At 44.4% G+C, this 17,782-nt stretch overlaps 1 protein-coding gene and 1 pseudogene across 1 annotated transcript in view; one reads left to right on the forward strand and one right to left on the reverse strand.

The window, feature by feature from the left end:
* The first annotated feature begins 3,165 nt into the window (after positions 1 to 3,165).
* LOC100960308 lies at positions 3,166 to 3,584 on the forward strand (annotated as a pseudogene).
* Positions 3,585 to 4,874: 1,290 nt separating this feature from the next.
* The window catches only part of CKAP5 (cytoskeleton associated protein 5), a 144,593-nt gene continuing 131,685 nt past the window's right edge, over positions 4,875 to 17,782 (reverse strand). The window contains exons 36-44 of the mRNA XM_023510089.1: positions 17,221 to 17,400; positions 15,808 to 15,995; positions 14,953 to 15,028; positions 13,412 to 13,600; positions 13,181 to 13,318; positions 12,612 to 12,695; positions 12,362 to 12,521; positions 5,768 to 5,919; positions 4,875 to 5,607 (exon numbers count right to left, since the gene is read on the reverse strand). Of these exons, the coding sequence (XP_023365857.1) occupies positions 5,362 to 5,607; positions 5,768 to 5,919; positions 12,362 to 12,521; positions 12,612 to 12,695; positions 13,181 to 13,318; positions 13,412 to 13,600; positions 14,953 to 15,028; positions 15,808 to 15,995; positions 17,221 to 17,400 (1,413 nt within the window). The 3' untranslated portion in view covers positions 4,875 to 5,361. The remainder of the gene's footprint in view (positions 5,608 to 5,767; positions 5,920 to 12,361; positions 12,522 to 12,611; positions 12,696 to 13,180; positions 13,319 to 13,411; positions 13,601 to 14,952; positions 15,029 to 15,807; positions 15,996 to 17,220; positions 17,401 to 17,782) is intronic.

The raw sequence follows: 17,782 nt of genomic DNA on the forward strand, positions 1-17,782 counted from the left end.
AAGAATATTGTGGGATACAGTGGTTGGGACCATAGGCTCAAGCATCTGACTACTTGGGTTCATATTCTGGCTCCTGCCTTAAAAAAAAAAAAAACGCAATTGTCAAGTCACTTAGCCTCCTTGAGTCTGTTGCCGTTACATTCTTTGGTGTATCCATGGGGCTTGTTTCCAGGAAGCCCCACGGATTCCAAACTCCATATATGCTCAAAACCCTTAAATGAAATGGCATAGTATTTGTAAATAACCTACATACATCCTCCTGCATACTTTAAGTCATCTATAGATTTCTTATATATTTAATATAAGTAATTGCTATGTAAATAATTGTCTTGTTTTTGTGTATTTTTATTGTTTTGTATTATTATTTTTTTTTTTATAGAGACAGAGTCTCACTTTATCACCTTTGTCACAGCTCACATCAACCTCCAACTCCTGGGCTTAGGCCATTCTCTTGCCTCAGCCTCCCGAGTAGCTGGGACCACAGGCGCCCGCCACAATGTCTGGCTATTTTTCTGTTGCAGTTTGGCTGGGGCCAGGTTTGAATCCATCACCCTTGGTATATGGGGGCCGGCGCCCTACCCACTGAGCCACAGGCACCCCCTATTTTTTTTTTTTTTTGAGACAGAGTCTCACTATGTCACCTTCCGTAGAGAGCCATGGTGTCACAGCTCACACTAACCTCAAATTCCTGGGCTTAAGAGATTCTCTTGCCTCAGCTTCCCAAGTAATTGGGACCACAGGCGCCCGCCACAGTGCCTGGCTATTTTTTGTGGCAGTTTTCTTTGTTGTTTAGCACACTGGGTTCAAACCCGCCAGCCTTGGTATAATTGGTGGGTGTTGTAACCACTGTTCTACAGGCGCTGAGCCTCCCCACCCCAAATATTTTCAACCTATAGTTGGTTGAATCTGAGATACAGAACTCACGGATATGAAGGGCCCATTGTATGTTATAAAAGATGTGCATGATGACATTACTTACCTCGTCAGGTTATGAGGATTGAGGAAGAGAACTTAGTGTGCTTAACACAGTGCCTAGAACCCCAGGAAGCTTTCCATACAGCGCTCCCACTTGGATTCTCACTATGCCTGGTGACTGGACTGGGCATCTGGCCTGGCTGCTCAAAGTTGTTCTGCCACTGATCTCCCTCCTCTGGTGCCTGCAAATAGACCATACATTGTTGCTTCCTGGAATTTTCCCTCAAGAAGCAGTTATCAGACTGGAGCAATTTTTTCCAAGAAATGATACCTCGAGGGGTATATAAATGGATTCATAATTTGAACAAACTTAAACATTATGTGTCATAGAACTTCAGAGCATGTTCTTCAAGGTTACTATTGGCACAGGTCACTGGTAGGGGATGGAGCATGGCTGTCTGGAGGACCGTGTTGAGATGTCTCCCTCCTGAGCTCAGGGGAAGAGTGAAGAATGCCTGCTTTGACCTTAGGATATCAAGAATGGAGCAGATGCCATGTGGTGACTGCTTCTGGCCTAGGATCTTTACATTTAGCCCCTCCCCTCCCCTTTTTTCCTGTTTTTTCTTTTTTTTAAGATTGTCTCACTAGAGTGCTGTGTTGTCATAGCTAACAGCAATCTCAAATTCATGCACTCAACACTCAAGTAATCCTCTTGCCTCAGTCTCTTGAGTAGCTGGGACTACAAGCGCCTGTCATAACGCCCAGCTATTTTTTAGAGATGGTCTTGCACTTACTCAGGCTGGTCTTGAACTTATGAGCTCAAGCAATCCACCTGCCTCAGACTCCCAGAGTGTAGGATTACAAGCATGAACCATTGCACCCCCCCTCCTCCCTGCCTTTCTTCCTCATTTTTCAGGGAATAGAAAGCTAGAACATTGTCCCATTCTTTGGTTCTGGTTGATTGGAACAGAAGGTAAAAACTGGAAATTCTGTTGAGCTTGCAGGATCTTGGCAGTCAGAGCTTTAACCAGAACAAGGGAAGGGATTAAGAATTAGTTAGCACCCAGAACCTGCTTATTAAACAAGGGCGCACAATCTTACAAAACTGTTTTGCTGCATCATAGCTGTCAGTGCCATAAACTCTGGGCACTTGAGTTTTTCTTTTTTTTTTTTTTTTTGAGATGGAGCCTCAAGCTATCCCCCTGGGCAGAGTGCCATGGCATCATGCTCATAGCAACCTCCAACTCCTGGGCTCAAGCGAGTGTCCTGCCTCAGCCTCCCAAGTAGCTGAGACTACAGACGCCCGCCACAGCACCTGGCCATTTTTGGGTTGCAGCCATCATTGTTGTTTGGCGGGCCTGGGCTGGGGATTCGAACCCGCCACCTTAGGTGTATGTGGCTGGCGCCTTAGCAGCTTGAGCCACAGGCGCCGAGCCGGCACTTGAGTTTTTCAAATTAGCTGTGCTATTTCTAACCCTGAGCACAGCCACACTTTCTAAATATGTCCTTGTAGTGTAGTAATGATCTCGCCCATCTTCCCTTCAGTAAACACATACCCTCTCCCATGTTCCTGTCTTGAGAGGCAAGTTTAAATTTCAGGAGGTGCAGGGGCCACCTGAAAACAATGCCTGGAAAACCAACAGAGGATTCATTTGATAGAAAACTAATAAAGGATTCATTTTCTTTCTTTCTTTTTCTTTTTGAAACAGAGCCTCAAGCTGTCGCCTTGGGTAGAGTGCTGTTGTGTCACAGCTCACAGCAACCTCTAACTCCTCGGCTTAAGTGATTCTTTTGCCTCGGCCTCCCAAGTAGCTGGGACTACAGGTGGCTGCCACAACGTCTGGCTATTTTTTGATTGTAGTTGTCATTGTTGTTTGGCAGGCCTGGGCTGGATTCAAACCCACCACCTCTGGTGTATGTGGCTGGCATCTTAGCCACTTGAGCTATAGGTGCCAAGCCAGAGCATTTATTTTCAGTCTTTCATTTCTTTTTTTTTTTTTTTTTTGAGACAGAGTCTCAATCTGTTGTCCTGGGTAAAGTGCAATGGCATTATAGCTCACAGCAACCTCAAACTCTTGGGGCTCAAGTGATCCTCTTGCTTCAGCCTCCTGAGTAGCTGGGACTACCCACAATGCCTTGGTAGTTTTTCTATTTTTTGTAGATATAGGGTCTCTATCTTATTCAGGTTTGTCTTGAACAGAGCTCAAGTAATTTGCCTCCCTTGGTCTCCCAGAGTGCTAGTATTACAGGTATGAGCCACCATGCCTGGCTTCAATCTTTTATTTCTTGAATAAAAGGTAGGCTGAGAGAAGGCAATAAGATGGCAGAAGTGGAGCAAAAGAAGCGGTGGACCTTCTGCAAGTTCACCTACCGTGGTGTGGATCTTGATCAGTTGCTGGATATGTCCTATGAGCAGCTGATGCAGCTTTACAGTGCCTGCCAGCACTCACTGCTGAAGCACTTGGGTAAGGCCAAGAAGGAGGTTCCACCCATGGAGAAGCCAGAGGTTGTGAAGACACACCTGCGGGACATGAGCATCCTACCTGAAATGGTGGGCAGCATGTTGGGTGTCTACAATGGCAAGCCCTTCAACCAGGTGGAGATCAAGCCTGAGATGATTGGTCACTACCTAGAGGGGTTCTCCATCACCTACAACCCTGTCTAGCACGGTTGGCCTGGCCTTGGGGCCACCCGCTCCTTCCGTTTCATTCTCCTCAAGTAGGCTGCCCAGCCAATAAAGACACTTTTCCAGTTTAAAAAAAAAAAAAAAAAGGTGAGCTATGAGAGAAATGTTCCTTTGAATTATACGACTGCCCCCAAAAATCTCCCCCTCAATCTATAACATCTTTGTCATAAAAACAAAAAGAACCTCTTCATCCTGAAGAATTTTTCTTTTTTTTTTTTTTTTTGAGACGGAGCCTCAAGCTGTCACCCTGGGTAGCGTACCATGGCATCACGCTCACAGCAACCTCCAACTCCTGGGCTCAAGCGAGTCTCCTGCCTCAGCCTCCCAAGTAGCTGGGACTACAGGCGCCCGTCACAATGCCTGGCCATTTAAGAATTTTTCTAAATGTGGAGTTTATTGCATAGGTGAATACTCAGTTGACTTTTTGGTCCTTCCTCAGACTGTATGCAAAGCAACCATTAGTCTGGGCCAAAAGAAACTCAAGATATCCAGGCAGGAAACTACTAAGCTTTCCCAAACTCCATTGGTCAAATGAATCCAAGTCCAGTTACAGCATGACAACCACTGTGGCCTAGATAATCCTGAGGTGAATCTTGAACGCATTTGGGCAGCACAGTGGTAGAATGCCTAAGAGCTCCTTGGAATCATCAGTGATGATGGGACGGAAGTCATGACCAAAATCTCAAAACAGGGCGTGGCACCTGTAGCTCAGGTGCCAACCACATGCATTGGGGCTGGTGAGTTCAAAACCGGCCTGGGTCTGCTAAACAACAATGACAACAACAACAAAATAGCTGGGTGTTATGGCAGGCATCTGTAGTCCCAGCTACTTGGGAGGCTGAGGCAAGAGAATCACTTAAACCCAAGAGTTTGAGGTTGCTGTGAGCTGTGATGCCAGAGCACTCTACCAAGGGTGACATAGTGACACTGTCTCAAAAAAAAGATAAATATGGGTGGTGCCTGTGGCTCAAGGAGTAGGGCACCGGCCCCTGATACCCGAGGTGGTGCGTTCAAACCCGGCCCCAGCAAAAAAAAATCTCAAAACAGGGAAGGATGAGATTTTGCTCCTATAGGAGCTACATGTGGAACACAGGAAAGGCAAGTTCCTTCTATTCCAAAGGAATAAAAGAGCTCCATGGCCATCAGTCAAGCAAAAGTGAAGCTCCATAAGAGCCCCATAAATAACCTTTAACTGGCTCAATACCCAACTGCTACCAAAATAGACGAGAGAAAGAACTGCTCAACACTCCCAAATATGGAGTATCTTGGGAGACAGGTATAGTTAATGCAAACTTTATTTATAAAAGACTCTTAAATTAGTTGTATCATGCCATGCATTCATACAGAATACAGTGACCCTCAGGGGTGACAGGGAGAAGAGCTCACAAAATGAAAGGAAAACTAGTAAAGAGTTTCTAACAGTTAAAAGCTAAGAAAGATTAGGACAATTTTACAAATGAGAAAATAAAAATCAAATAAACAAAAAAGGATCTGGAAACTAGTCTGAGCTGAGAGGAAGGCAGCTGTTTACAAGTCTGTACACTAAACTAACCCACAGACAGTCTTCTAGAATGGCGGGACGCTGAGGGAGAGAAGTAGAGTATGTGCAAATGCTTGTGCCACACGACTCCTCCCCCAGCTCCACGGCATGATACATACAACCAGTTTGTGTACACTAGGCCTGCCGAGGCCACTTTAAACTATGAGGACTTCTAGTTTAGTAAACTAAAGCTGCAGGGTGCCAGGGGAACAGGGCAGCTTCATTTGCGACTGCTCTTTATTCTCTCTAGTCTTTTTTTCAAGTCATCAATGTTAGCTGTGGAGGAGGAAGATGTGGTCATGGTTCCTGAAGAGTGAGTCTGGTTAGAATCCAGGTCTGAATGCTGGTGCTGCTCCCGTGACTCTCGGAGCTGAGAGAGTTTGCTGTGCAGCATGTCTGTGGAGGAGGCGACAGTAGGAACTGCTGGTTTGGAGAGCAATGAGGTCAGTGGAGGTCGGTCATCCTGCTATTGAGAGAAGAGGAGACACGGTCTCAGATGAGGTCAAGCAGGTCAAGATGCAGCTCCACAACGTGCACCAAGACTTAGCCACTTCTCTGAGGGCCCGCCTGTCCCAATCTGCTTGTCACTGCCCTCCCTGCCCCGTGCAGAAGGAAAGGAGCAATACCTTTGCATTATCTAGACCACATCGCTGCCGGAGGATCTTTAACCTTTCTAGGTAGACAGAAGGTCCCACCTCTTCTCCATTTGTGTTACCTATGGAGGACACTGTGCTTGTGGGAGTGGGTACACACGTGACTTCCATCTGAGGGGAGATGCCTGGAGAGGAAAATGTAGAAATAACATTCAGATATACACATACTCCACATACACATAAACTGCCTTAGTTAATCTGCCACCAAACAGCACAATTAAGAATTTCCTGGGCTTGGCAACACCCATAATACAGTGGTTGGGATACCGGCCACATACACTGAAGCTGGCAGGTTCAAACTCTTCCTGGGCCAGCTAAAACAACAATGACAACTACAACAACAACAAAAAAAATAGCCAGGCATTGTGGCAGGCGCCTGTAGTCCCAGCTACTTGGGAGGCTGAGGCAAGAGAATAGCTTAAGCCCAAGAGTTTGAGGTTGCTGTGAGCTGTGACACCACAGCACTCTACCCAGGGCGATAGCTTGAGACTCTATCTCAAAAAATAAAAAAGAATTTCCTAGGCTTGAATATTGCCATTGACCTTGAAAACAAAAAAATCCACAAGAATCCACCTGGAGTGAGTAATAAAGGAAGCTCTGAAATACTTAAGTTTCATGAGAATTTCAAAACTTGGTACAGCAAGGCAGAATGGGCCATCCATCTACAGTATATCCTGGGTTACATGGGGCACTGTGTTCTAGTAATCCCAGGGCTGCTGTGAGCAATCTAAAAAACCTAAAACTACTCCTAAGGATACTGTAATTACCCAACTGAAAAATCCAAGGACCTTAAATGTTCATAAGAACTGGATTAGATTTAGTTCAGGGGCAAGCTCTCATTCAACTTGTGATGGAACCAAGGAGCTCAAGACTACAATGTATTCATGGAGAAGAGTGGGAGAAATTGAGCTGTTGTTCCACAAACATTTAAAGAGGAACAGGAGGCTTGGCACCTGTAGCTCAGTGGCCAGGGTGCTGGCCACATACACAGGGGCTGGTGGGTTCGAACCCGGCCCCAGTCTGCCAAGCAATAATGACAACGACAATTAAAAAAAGTAGCTGGGTGTTGTGGCGCATGCCTGTCTCAGCTATTTGGGAGGCTGAGGCAAGAGCGGCTCAAGCCCAAGAGTTTGAGGTTGCTGTGAGCTGTGATGCTACGGCACTCTACCAAGGGTGACATAGTAAAACTCTGTCTCAAAAAAAAAAAAAAAATTAAAAAAAATAAAAGAGGTTCAGGAATCTACCTATATCCCCACTAAGGTCAATATTAGGAGAACACCAAAAACTAAATAAAAACTAACAACAAATCCACCACAGTTCCTAGATTTTTGACAAGGAACAATCATAAAATCCAGACATTTAAAATAGGCGTGATGGCTCATGCCTATAATCCTAGCACTCTGGGAGGCCAAGGTGGATGGATTGCTTGAGATCACGAGTTCAAGACCAGCCTGAGCAAAAGCGAGACCCCATCTCTACTAAAAATAGAAAATCTGAGGCAAGAAGATTGCTTGAGTTCAAGAGTTTGAGGTTGCTATGAGCTATGATGCCATGGCATTCTGCCCAGGGCGACAGCTTGAGACTCTGTCTCTAAAAACAAATAAACAAACAAACAAAAAATCCTAATTTGATAGCAATGAAAATGCATTAGGCCCAAGAAATAAGATGCTGGGAGGGAAACTGCCTTATGGTAAATAGAAAAGCAAAATTGGTTACTCTAGGGGAAAAAGGATGCTGTATATTACCAGAAAGGACTTTGGAAATAAGGATGTCTGTCCTGATCAAATAAACCAAGGTATGTCCATGCATGGAATAATGTTTGACATTTTTCTCACCATGCATCAAGAAAAAGATTTTGGGCCAGGTATGGGGGTTCACATCTATCTATAATCCTATCATTCTGGGAGGCTGAGGCAGGTGGGTGTCTTGAGCTCAGGAGTTCAAGACCAGCCTGAGAAAGAGCAAGACCCGGTTTCTACTAAAAATAGAAAAATTAGCCAGGCATTGTGGCAGGTGCCTGTAGTCCCAGCTACTTGGAAGAGTGAGGCAGGAGGATACCTTGAGCCCAAGAATTTGAGGTTGTTGAGCTAAGGTGATGCCACACCAATATACCCAGTGTGACAGAGTGAGTCTCTCTCTCAAATTAAAAAAAAAAAACTTAAGGTCTTGGATAAGGCTAATTTAAGGTGCTTAAAAAAAATCCAACTGTTGGCTCAGCGCCTGTAGCTCAACTGGCTAAGGCGCCAGCCACGTACACCCAGGGTGGCGGGTTTGAATCCAGCCCTGACCTGCCCGCCAAACAACAATGACGGCTGCAACCAAAAAATAGCCGGGCGTTGTGGCGGGCGCCTGTGGTCCCAGCTACTTGGGAGGCGGAGGCAGGAGACTCGCTTGAGCCCAGGAGTTGGAGGTTGCTGTGAGCTGTGATGCCACGGCACTCTACCCAGGGGGACAGCTTGGGGCTCTGTCTCAAAAAAAAAAAAAAAAAATCCAACTGTTTAAGAGAATACGATTGAACTGAAGCTTTGGCCTAACAAGATGTGTTGTGAGGGAATATGATTGTTACCTGAAAACCACAGAGTGGCTTTTTTTTTTTTTAGAGACAGAGTCTCACTTTGTCACCCTCTGTAGAGTGCTGTGGCATTACAGCACTGGTTGTTGTGCTGGTTGTTGCTCACAGCAACCTCCAACTCCTGGACTTAGATGATTCTCTTGCCTCAGCCTCCCAAGTAGCTGGGACTACAGGTGCCCACCACAATGCCTAGCTATTTCTTTTTTTATTGTTGTTGCAGTTTGGCTGGGGCCGCGCTTGAACCTGCCACCCTTGGTATATGGGGCCAGCGCCCCACTCACTGAGCCATAGGCGCCGCCCACAGAGCAAGGCACTTTTATGGGCAAACTCTCAAATGTTTAAGAATAGGTGAGCTTCACTGAACGCAGAAAGAACTAAACACAGGGCTGATGAGAGGGGATTTTTGCAGATGAATCTTTCTTTTCTTTGCTTACGGGTCCTGCCATCTATTTTCTATAAATAGAAACCTCCTAAAGTCTTTCATTTGTCTCTAGATCTTGTCAGTAGTAATTTTCAATGTTGTTTTCATTGTGGGAACAGTAATATTTCAGCTTAAATTTAGTTATACCATTTATTCATATCATTGAACAAATACAGTCAGGAATTGCTTAATGCTGGAGACAAGTTCTGAAATCATTGTAAGGCAATTTTGTCATGAGCAAACACAGTAGAGTGCAGTCCCACAAACCTAGATGGTGAAGCTTACTACACACCTAGGCTATACCGGCTGGCTTACTGGTCCTAAGAGCTGTACAACGTGTTACTGGACTAAGTACTATAGGCAACTGTGACCTAACGGTGAGTATTTGTGTTTCTAAAGGACATAAAATACTGTATAAACTAAAAAACGGTACAACTGTATAGGCACTTACCATAAATGAAGCTTGTAGGACTGGAAGTTGCTCTAGGTACCTTAATGAATGAGTGGTGAGAGAATGTGAAGGCCTACAACATTACTATACACTAGACTTTATATACACTGTACACCTAGGCTCCACTAAATATACAAAAAGTACAATAACTGTGCTACAACATTATGGTGACTATGATGGCATTAGGTGCTAGGAATTTTTCAGTTCCATTAGCAATCATATGGGACCACCACCATATATGTGGTCCATCTTGACCAAAACATTGTTATGAAGCACTTGACTAGACCTATTGAATGCTTACTATGTGCTAGGCAACAAAACAGATAAAAACCGCTCCCCTTGTGGATTTCAAATTCTAGCAGAGACAGATGCCGAACAGCTTAATATGTTAGAGGTGGTAAGTGCTATGGTGAGGTGAGGGGGGAGGTTATAGGTTTAGAATAATATCTCATTGGCTTGGCGTTCATAGTTCAGTGGTTGGGGTGCCGGCCACATACACTGGGGCTGGTGGGTTTGAACCTGGCACGGGCCTGCTAAAAAATAAGAATTATAACTACAACAACAAAAAAATAGCTGGGCGTTGTGGCAGGCACATGTAGTCCCAGCTACTTGGGAGGCTGAGGCAAGAGAATCACTTAAGGGCGGCACCTATGCCTCAAGGAGTAGGGTGCTGGCCCCATGTGCCAAGCGGGTTCGAACCCAGCCCTGGACAAAAACTACAACAACAACAAAAAAGAGAATCACTTAAGCCCAAGAGTTTGAGGTTGCTGTGAGCTGTGATGACACAGCACTCTATAGGGGGCGACAAAGTGAAACTCTATCTCAAAAAAAAAAAAAATCTCGCCCCCCGCCGCCTCTCCCTTCTCTGCTCTCCCTCTCTCTCCTCATCTCTCTCCCCTCTTTTCTCTCTTCTTTTCTCTTCTCTTTTTCTCTCCTCCTTGGTGCTGCTCTGCAGCCTCCCTTCCCCACCAATAAAGACCTTCCCTACAAAAAAAAAAAAAAAAATCTCATTCAGATGGTGCCATCTGAATAAAGATCTGAAACAGTAAAGGGAGCTAGTCAAGAGGCCATCTTGGGAAGAACAGTCTAAGAAATAGCCAGTGCAATGCCTAGTGTGCTCCAGAAATAGCAAGAGGGCTGGTGGGGCTGGGGTGGAGTGACAATGGAGAGAGTAGGAGGTTAGGTCCTTAAAAGTATCAATAGGTTGGGGCAACAGGCGGCTCAGTGGGTAGGGCGCCGGCCCCATATACTGAGGGTGGTGGGTTCAAACCCAGCCCTGGCCAAACTGCAACAAAAAATAGCTGGGCGTTGTGGTGGGCGCCTATAGTCCCAGCTACTCAGGAGGCTAGGCAAGAGAATCGCCTAAGCCCAGGAGTTGGAGATTGCTGTGAGCTGTGTGACGCTATGGCACTCTACTGAGGGTGATAAAGTAAGACTCTGTTTCTACAAAAAAAAAAAAAAAAAATCAACAGGCCACGTAATAAGGGAATTCAGAGACATAGTAAGTTTTTTGCTTTAGTGGAACAAGAGAGAGTTTCTGGCAAATAGCTGAGGAGTCATTTTGATCCTCTGTGCAGAAATGCATAGAGATAGGCAAGAGTGATAAGGTAGGGAGATAACGCTATAACCCAGATGAGAGACAATGTCTAGACTAAGGTGGGAGCTGTGAAGATGAGAAGTGGGGGTAGATTCTGCATATAGTTAGCAGGTAGAGCCAAAAGGCTTTCCTGATAAAGAGAAGACTCAAAAGCTTTGAGAATATAAATGGAGAACGTGAAGAATATAAATGGAGAATGTTTGGGGGAGGATCAGGAGGGTGTTTTTTTGTTTGTTTGTTTTTGAGACAGAGTCTCATTGTGTCGCCCTCCACAGAGTGCTGTAATGTCATAGCTCACAGCAACCTCAAACTCCTGGGCTTAAGCAATTCTCCTGCCTTAGCTTCTCAAGCAGCTGGGACCACAGGTCCCTGCCACAACACCTACCTATTTTTTAGTTGTAGTTGTCATTGTTGTTTGGTAGGTCTGGGCAGAGCTTGAACCCATCATCTCTGGTGCATGTAGCTGGCACCTAGCCCCTTGAGCTACAGGTGCTGACCCAAATCAGGCGGTTTTGACATGTTACAGGCTAAGCTGGGAGGACTGATTGAGGCTAGGGGTTTGAGACCAGTTTGGACAACACAGCAAGACCTTGTCTCTATAAAAAATAGAAATTTAGGCTCGGCACCTATGGCTCAAGTGGCTAAGATGTACTCTGGCTAGCCACAGTACATCTAAGGTGGTGGGTTCGAATCTAGCCCGAGCCTGCCAAACAACAATGGCGGCTGCAACCAAAAAATAGCCAGGCATTGTGGTGGGTGCCTGTGGTCCCAGCTACTTGGGAGGGTGAGGCAGGAGACTCGCTTGAGCCCAGGAGTTGGAGGTTGCTGTGAGCTGTGATGCCACAGCACTCTACCCAGAGGGACAGATTGAGGCTCTGTCTCAAAAAAAAAAAAAAAAAAAAATTAATTAGCCAGACATGGTGGCATGCACTGTAGTCCCAGATGCATGGGACTGAAGCAGGAGGATCACTTAAGCCTAGGCATTCATTCAAAGTTGCAGTGAGCTACAATGGTGCCACTGCACTCTAGCCTGGCAGCAGAGTAAGACCCTATCAGAAGGAAAGGAGGAAGGCAGGGAAAGAGGGAAGAGAGGAAGAGGAGGGAGAGGAGGGAGGGGAGGGAGGGAAGGAGGAAGGGAAAGGAAGGTAGGGAGAAAGGGAAGAAGGGAAAGAAGGCAGGGAAGGAGTCAGAGAGAGAGGGAAGGAAAAGGGAGGGAAGGAGTCAGGGAGAAAAAGAATTAATCAAAGGCCAGGAAGGAAGAGTCAATGAGGCCAGAAGAAAACCAAGATAGCACGGAGAATTGGAAACCAGGTGAAGAAATTGTCCTAAGGGCAGTAAACATATACCATCGTCAAATACTAATAATGGATAACTGAGAATTGACCCTTCAATGTAGCAATGTGAAGATCAACAACAACCATTAAGTACTGAGCTTCATGCATATAATTTAAACCAACCAAAACTTTAAGTTCCTGAGCTGCAAGCTGCTTTGAGCTTATTCCTGGAGCTACTAAAGGAAACTATACCTGTTGAAGTGGGAATACGGCCTTTGCCCTCCCTCTCCATCTCAATCACCCGAAGACCCCTCTCAACATAGCTCTGGAAGAATTGTGAGGAATTTTTCAGAAATGGTTCAATATCAGCATCTGAATATTTCTTCTTATATTCATATAACTCTGCTAGGCCCTGGTGAACAAGAAAAAGAGGCAGGGATAGATGTTAGTGTCCCTTTTCCACAAAGCAGATCCCAGTTCTGCTTAACCCTTTCACTCTCACCTCTTTAGTGTTCTCTTTAGAGCCAATCTTCTTAAAAATCTCAGCTAAGAAATCATTCACTTTAGCCTTTGATGACTTTTCATCCTGAAAAGTTCAAAGAGATAAGGAATTGATGATATGAACAGAACATATCTCAGAACCTAGGCCTTACTGGAATGTTCCTGGAGATGATAGAACCACCAGTGCTGTATCAAGTGCAGCAGAAACATTAACATTCTGGGTTACTGAATGTCTCTGCTCTTAGCTAGCTTTTCACCTCAACTTGATGGAAGAGGAATTGGGCCATTCCTCCCCAAATAAACAGAGCAAGCTCACCTTGGATTTATCTGGTGACCAATGCTTTAGGGACGTTTCTTAGGGATCAAGAAGGACATGGTTTTAATTAGTTTCCATTAAAAAATTTCAAGGTAAAAAATGGCTACTGAGCCACAGAAGGAGACTGATTAGACCAATCCCTGAGCCTTAACGTTGGGTCTTCAGAAAAATGATCTCCAGACAACCCATATCTTAGACAAAAGCACTTCCAGCACAACCTCAATTCCCTTAATCTTCCAAGTCAGGCCACTCACTAGTCGAGATGCTCCTTTTTCTGTTTCCTTCTCAGACTTGCTCCCAGTCTGGTCCATGCTGTGCTTCATCATCCGGCAGAGATGGGCCTCCAGCTCTGACTCATTCTTGTTGTCAATCATCGTTAGGTGGTCTAGGATCTGAGAGACACATGCACATTCAAAGAGTAGCAATGCCATTTCCATGTTTCTTATTCCAAGTTCCCTTAGTCACCAGTTGCTGTTCTCACTCACCTTGGGCCCTTTTAATTTGCACAAGGTATGCAGCAGTGTTTTTAAGGTCCTTATGGGAAATTCACTTTTGCATTGTTTCAGTTTTTCTTTGGGAAAGACCTTCATAAAAATGTGAATATCCAGCAGAATTCTATCCAGGTTAATGCTATTGATAGTATCAGGCAATAATCGAACCATTCTCCAGAGACACTATTAAAAAAAAGAAATAAGAGTTAGGATTGATTGAAGAATGATGATAATTTATCACAATTTATCTTCCCCAAACTCTGGGCTCACTTCTTTTTTTTTTTTTTTTTTTTCTTGAGACAGAGCCTCAAGCTGTCCCCCTGGGCAGAGTGCCGTGGCATTACAGCTCACAGCAACCTCCAACTCCTGGGCTCAAGCAGTCTCCTGCCTCCGCCTCCCAAGTAGCTGGGACCACAGGCACCCGCCACAACGCCCGGCTATTTTTTTGGTTGTAGCTGTCATTGTTGTTTGGCGGGTCCGGGCTGGGGATTCGAACCCGCCACCTTAGGTGTACGTGGCTGGCGCCTTTGCCGGTTGAGCTATAGGCGCCGAGCCTGGGCTCACTTCTAAAAGATGGCCAGGGATATAAATGTGGTACAGCATGTACTTCAAGTTCAGCTGCTAAAACATGAAAAAATAAGAAAAAAAAATTTTTTTTTGAGACAGAGTCTTACTATGTCACCCTTGGTAGAGTACCATGGTGTCATAGCTCACAGCAACCTCAAACTCTTGGGCTCAAGCGATTCTCTTGCCTCAGCCTCGCAAGTAGCTGGGACTACAGGTGCCCGCCACAACGCCCAGCTATTTTTGTTGTTGTTGTTGTTGTTGCAGTTGTCACTGTTGGTAGAGTAGTTCATAGTGCTCAGCCAAATCTAAGCTGAGGGGGCAAAATGTCTTACAGTACTACAGTATAATAACAGTATTACAATGGTCTACTAAGGCCAAGATATTATAGGGCTATATATATCTTTTTCCCCCAAACAAATGAAGTCTGTCTCATCAAACTTCTCAACTTCCAAGTCTAGGGAAAGAAATGGTGAAATATTTACAGAGCAGCACCTCCTTTTCATTATTTGAGGCTAAGAGTCATTTGGGCCTGAGTCTATGGCCAATACCACCCTGAACATACCCAATCTCATCTGATCTCAGGAGATAAACAGGATTGGGCCTCACTAGTTATTTGGACGGCAAACCACCTGGGGATATCAGGTATATCAGGTGCTGTAGGCTGTTATATATTTAATTAAACTTTTTTTTTTTGGAGACAGAGTCTCACTTTATTGCCCCTGGTAGACTGCACTTGAATGCCTGGCCTCAAGCTGTCACTGTGACCACTGGCTATAGGCGTTTAAAAATTGTTTAGGCCCAAATTTGGGGTATAAACTGGAGGAGGGAAAATTGAAGACCAATTATATTTTTCAGATGTGAATTTGCTGATTTAAGCCTATGTCTTTCTTAGCTCCCACTCCTTTTCCTCCACACTTTAACAAAATAATCGCGTCTTTGAAAGAAAAATCAAATCATTTTAACTTCACCTTCATAACAAGCTCTGAGAATTTGGGAGAACTGGCTGTTGCTAGCAGGCTGTCCTGAAGCAAAACAAGTAGGGCGCTGGAAAAAAACAAAACAAAACAGCATTCAGCTTCAAATCTGCATTCCAATTAAAATCAGTACTAACATTGAAAGTTCAAGTGTGATTACTCCCTATAAACCTGATAAACTTAAGCGTTCACAGGTCAGGAATTATTTTGGACTAGCTGACATTCAGTTAAGAAAATAAATATCATTTAAGCTTTTACCACTTGTAAGTGGTAAAGTTTATCTATTTTTCTTTTTTTTTGAGACAGAGCCTCAAGCTGTCCCCCTGGGTAGAGTGCTGTCGCTTCACAGCTCATAGCAACCTCCAACTCCTGGGCTCAAGCGAGTCTCCTGCCTCTGCCTCCCAAGTAGCTGGGACCTCAGGCGCCCGCCACAACGTCTGGCTACTTTTTGGTTGCAGCCGTCATTGTTGTTTGGCGGGTCCGAGCTGGATTCGAACCCACCACCTTAGGTGTATGTGGCTGGCGCCTTAGCCACTTGAGCCACAGGCACCGAGCCTATCTCTCTATTTTTCATTGTCATTGGTAGCTGAGAAAACAAAAAATGGATCTGAAATGTATACAAAAGAAGATGTACCTGACAAACTTTACAGTCCTATTCTAGAAAATTCATGTTGGTTGGCTTACTAAAAAGTTACTAGTTTTAGCTATTGTCTCAGGCTGAAATAACTTTGGTCCATGAGGAAGGAAAAAATAATAAAGCACCTTATTGGGGAAATCTAAAGTTACCACTGATCTAGTTTTCACATGGAGACAAAAGAGAGGATGCCCCACCCTCCTGGCTGAGAGTACCTTAGGATGTTGGTCTGGTCTGACTTCTCCAGAACCTTTACCACCAAGAGGTTCACAGAGCGAATTACTTGCTGTCCTTCCTCTAGATCTTCAATCCGAGAATCCAGCATTAAGGTGATGAGGCCGTGCATTAGGTCTTTCAGTACTCCAGTGGATGCCTCTCGGGCCAGGCTCTCTATCTGAAATAGCTATCCAGACACAAATGTTAGGGAAGTATAAAACTTAACATAGAGAGTAAAGAAGATAAATGTGAATGACATATTCTGGTAAATATTCAATTTTTTTGGCACCATAATCCTACTCTTTTTTCCCCAACTTAAGAAAGCATACTGAAATGCAGAGAAGGAATGTCTTTATTATCCTTATAATCTGCTTTAGAGCTAAATAACTATACATATTTATAGGATACTGAGAGATATTTCAATATGTATATAATGATCAAATCAGGATAATGAGGATTTTTTTGGGGGCAGTTTTTGGCTGGGGCTGGGTTTGAACCCGCCACCTCCAGCATATAGGGCCAGCACCCTACTCCTTGAGCCACAGGCACTGCCCGGTAATTAGGATTTTTATTTTTATTTATTTATTTTTGAGATAGTCTATAGCACCTTCAGTGCAGTGCTGTGGCATCATAGCTCACAGCAACCTCAAACTCTTGGGCTTAAGTGATTCTCTTGCCTCAGCCTCCCAAGTAATTAGTATTTTTAATGTAAGCACACTAATCTGTGAAAAGCCCGGTACGGCCTATCATTAGTAATGAAGAACAGAATTCTAAGTTGTCTGTAAACACTGTCCTTTTCTCTTTGAGACAGTGTCACTTTGTTGCCCTCAGTAGAGTGCCATGGCCTGATAGCTCATAGCAACCTCAAATTCTTGGGCTCAAGCAATTCTCCTGCCTCAGTCTCCCCAGAAGCTGGGACTATAGGCACCCACCACAATGCCTGGCTATTTTTAGATATGGGGTCTCACTCTTGTTCAAGCTGGTCTTGAACCTGTGAGCTCAGGCAATCCACCAGCTTCAGCCACCCAGAGTGCTAGAATTATAGGCATGAGTCACCATGCCCAGCACAACATTTTACTTTATATCCTAAAAATAAAGTAAGCCCAGAAAAAAAAAAAAAAAAAAAGGGCGGTGCCTATGGCTCAAAGGAGTAGGGCAACGGCCCCATATACTGGAGGTGGCGGGTTCACATCAGTCCCGGCCAAAAACTGAAACAGTAAGCCAGCATATAGCCCAATATCCACTGGAGGTATAACTGGTAACTATACAAAGCATGTAAAATTCTACCAGGTGACATAAGACTCAGTGAAACATCTGTACATCTGCCCAGCTATTTTTTGGACTCTGGCTTTAGAACCCAGGTGGAATGAGAGATTGACGGGAAGTTCAAGGTTCTGCAGAGGTACCCTTACCGAAATCATGTTGCCAATTATACAGCTATACAACTTGATGATCTCATCTTTCTCCAATTTCTCATCTGCCATGTGTGTGTTGTAGATGAGTCTTAGCTGCATAAACGTGGCTATTAGAAACTGATCAATATGGCCAGACATGGCTTCAGCTTTATCTTCTTGTCTCAGGACTTCATCGATCTGGTAACAAAAATTTTAAGGTATATTTTCCAAGCTTCATACTTCTTTTTATTTTTTTGAGATAGGATCTTACTTTGTTGCCCAGGCTAAAGTGCACTGACATCATAGCTTACTGCAACCTCAAACTCCTGGGTTTAAGCGATCCTGCCTTAGCCTCCTGAGTAGTTGGGACTATAGCTATTATTTTATTATTTTTCAAACTCAGCTAATTTTTTTATTTTTGGTAGAGACAGGGTCTTGTTATGTTGCTCAGATTGGTCTCAAACTCCTGGGCTCATCTGATCTTCCTGCTTTGGCCTCCCAAAGTGCTGGTATTACAGGTATTAGCCACCACATCTGGCTCCAAGTTTCTTTCTTTCTTTCTTTTTTTTTTTTTTTTTTT

This window comes from Otolemur garnettii, unplaced genomic scaffold (assembly GCF_000181295.1).
Source record: "Otolemur garnettii isolate 467f Iridium unplaced genomic scaffold, OtoGar3 scaffold00001, whole genome shotgun sequence".
NCBI lineage: Eukaryota > Metazoa > Chordata > Mammalia > Primates > Galagidae > Otolemur > Otolemur garnettii.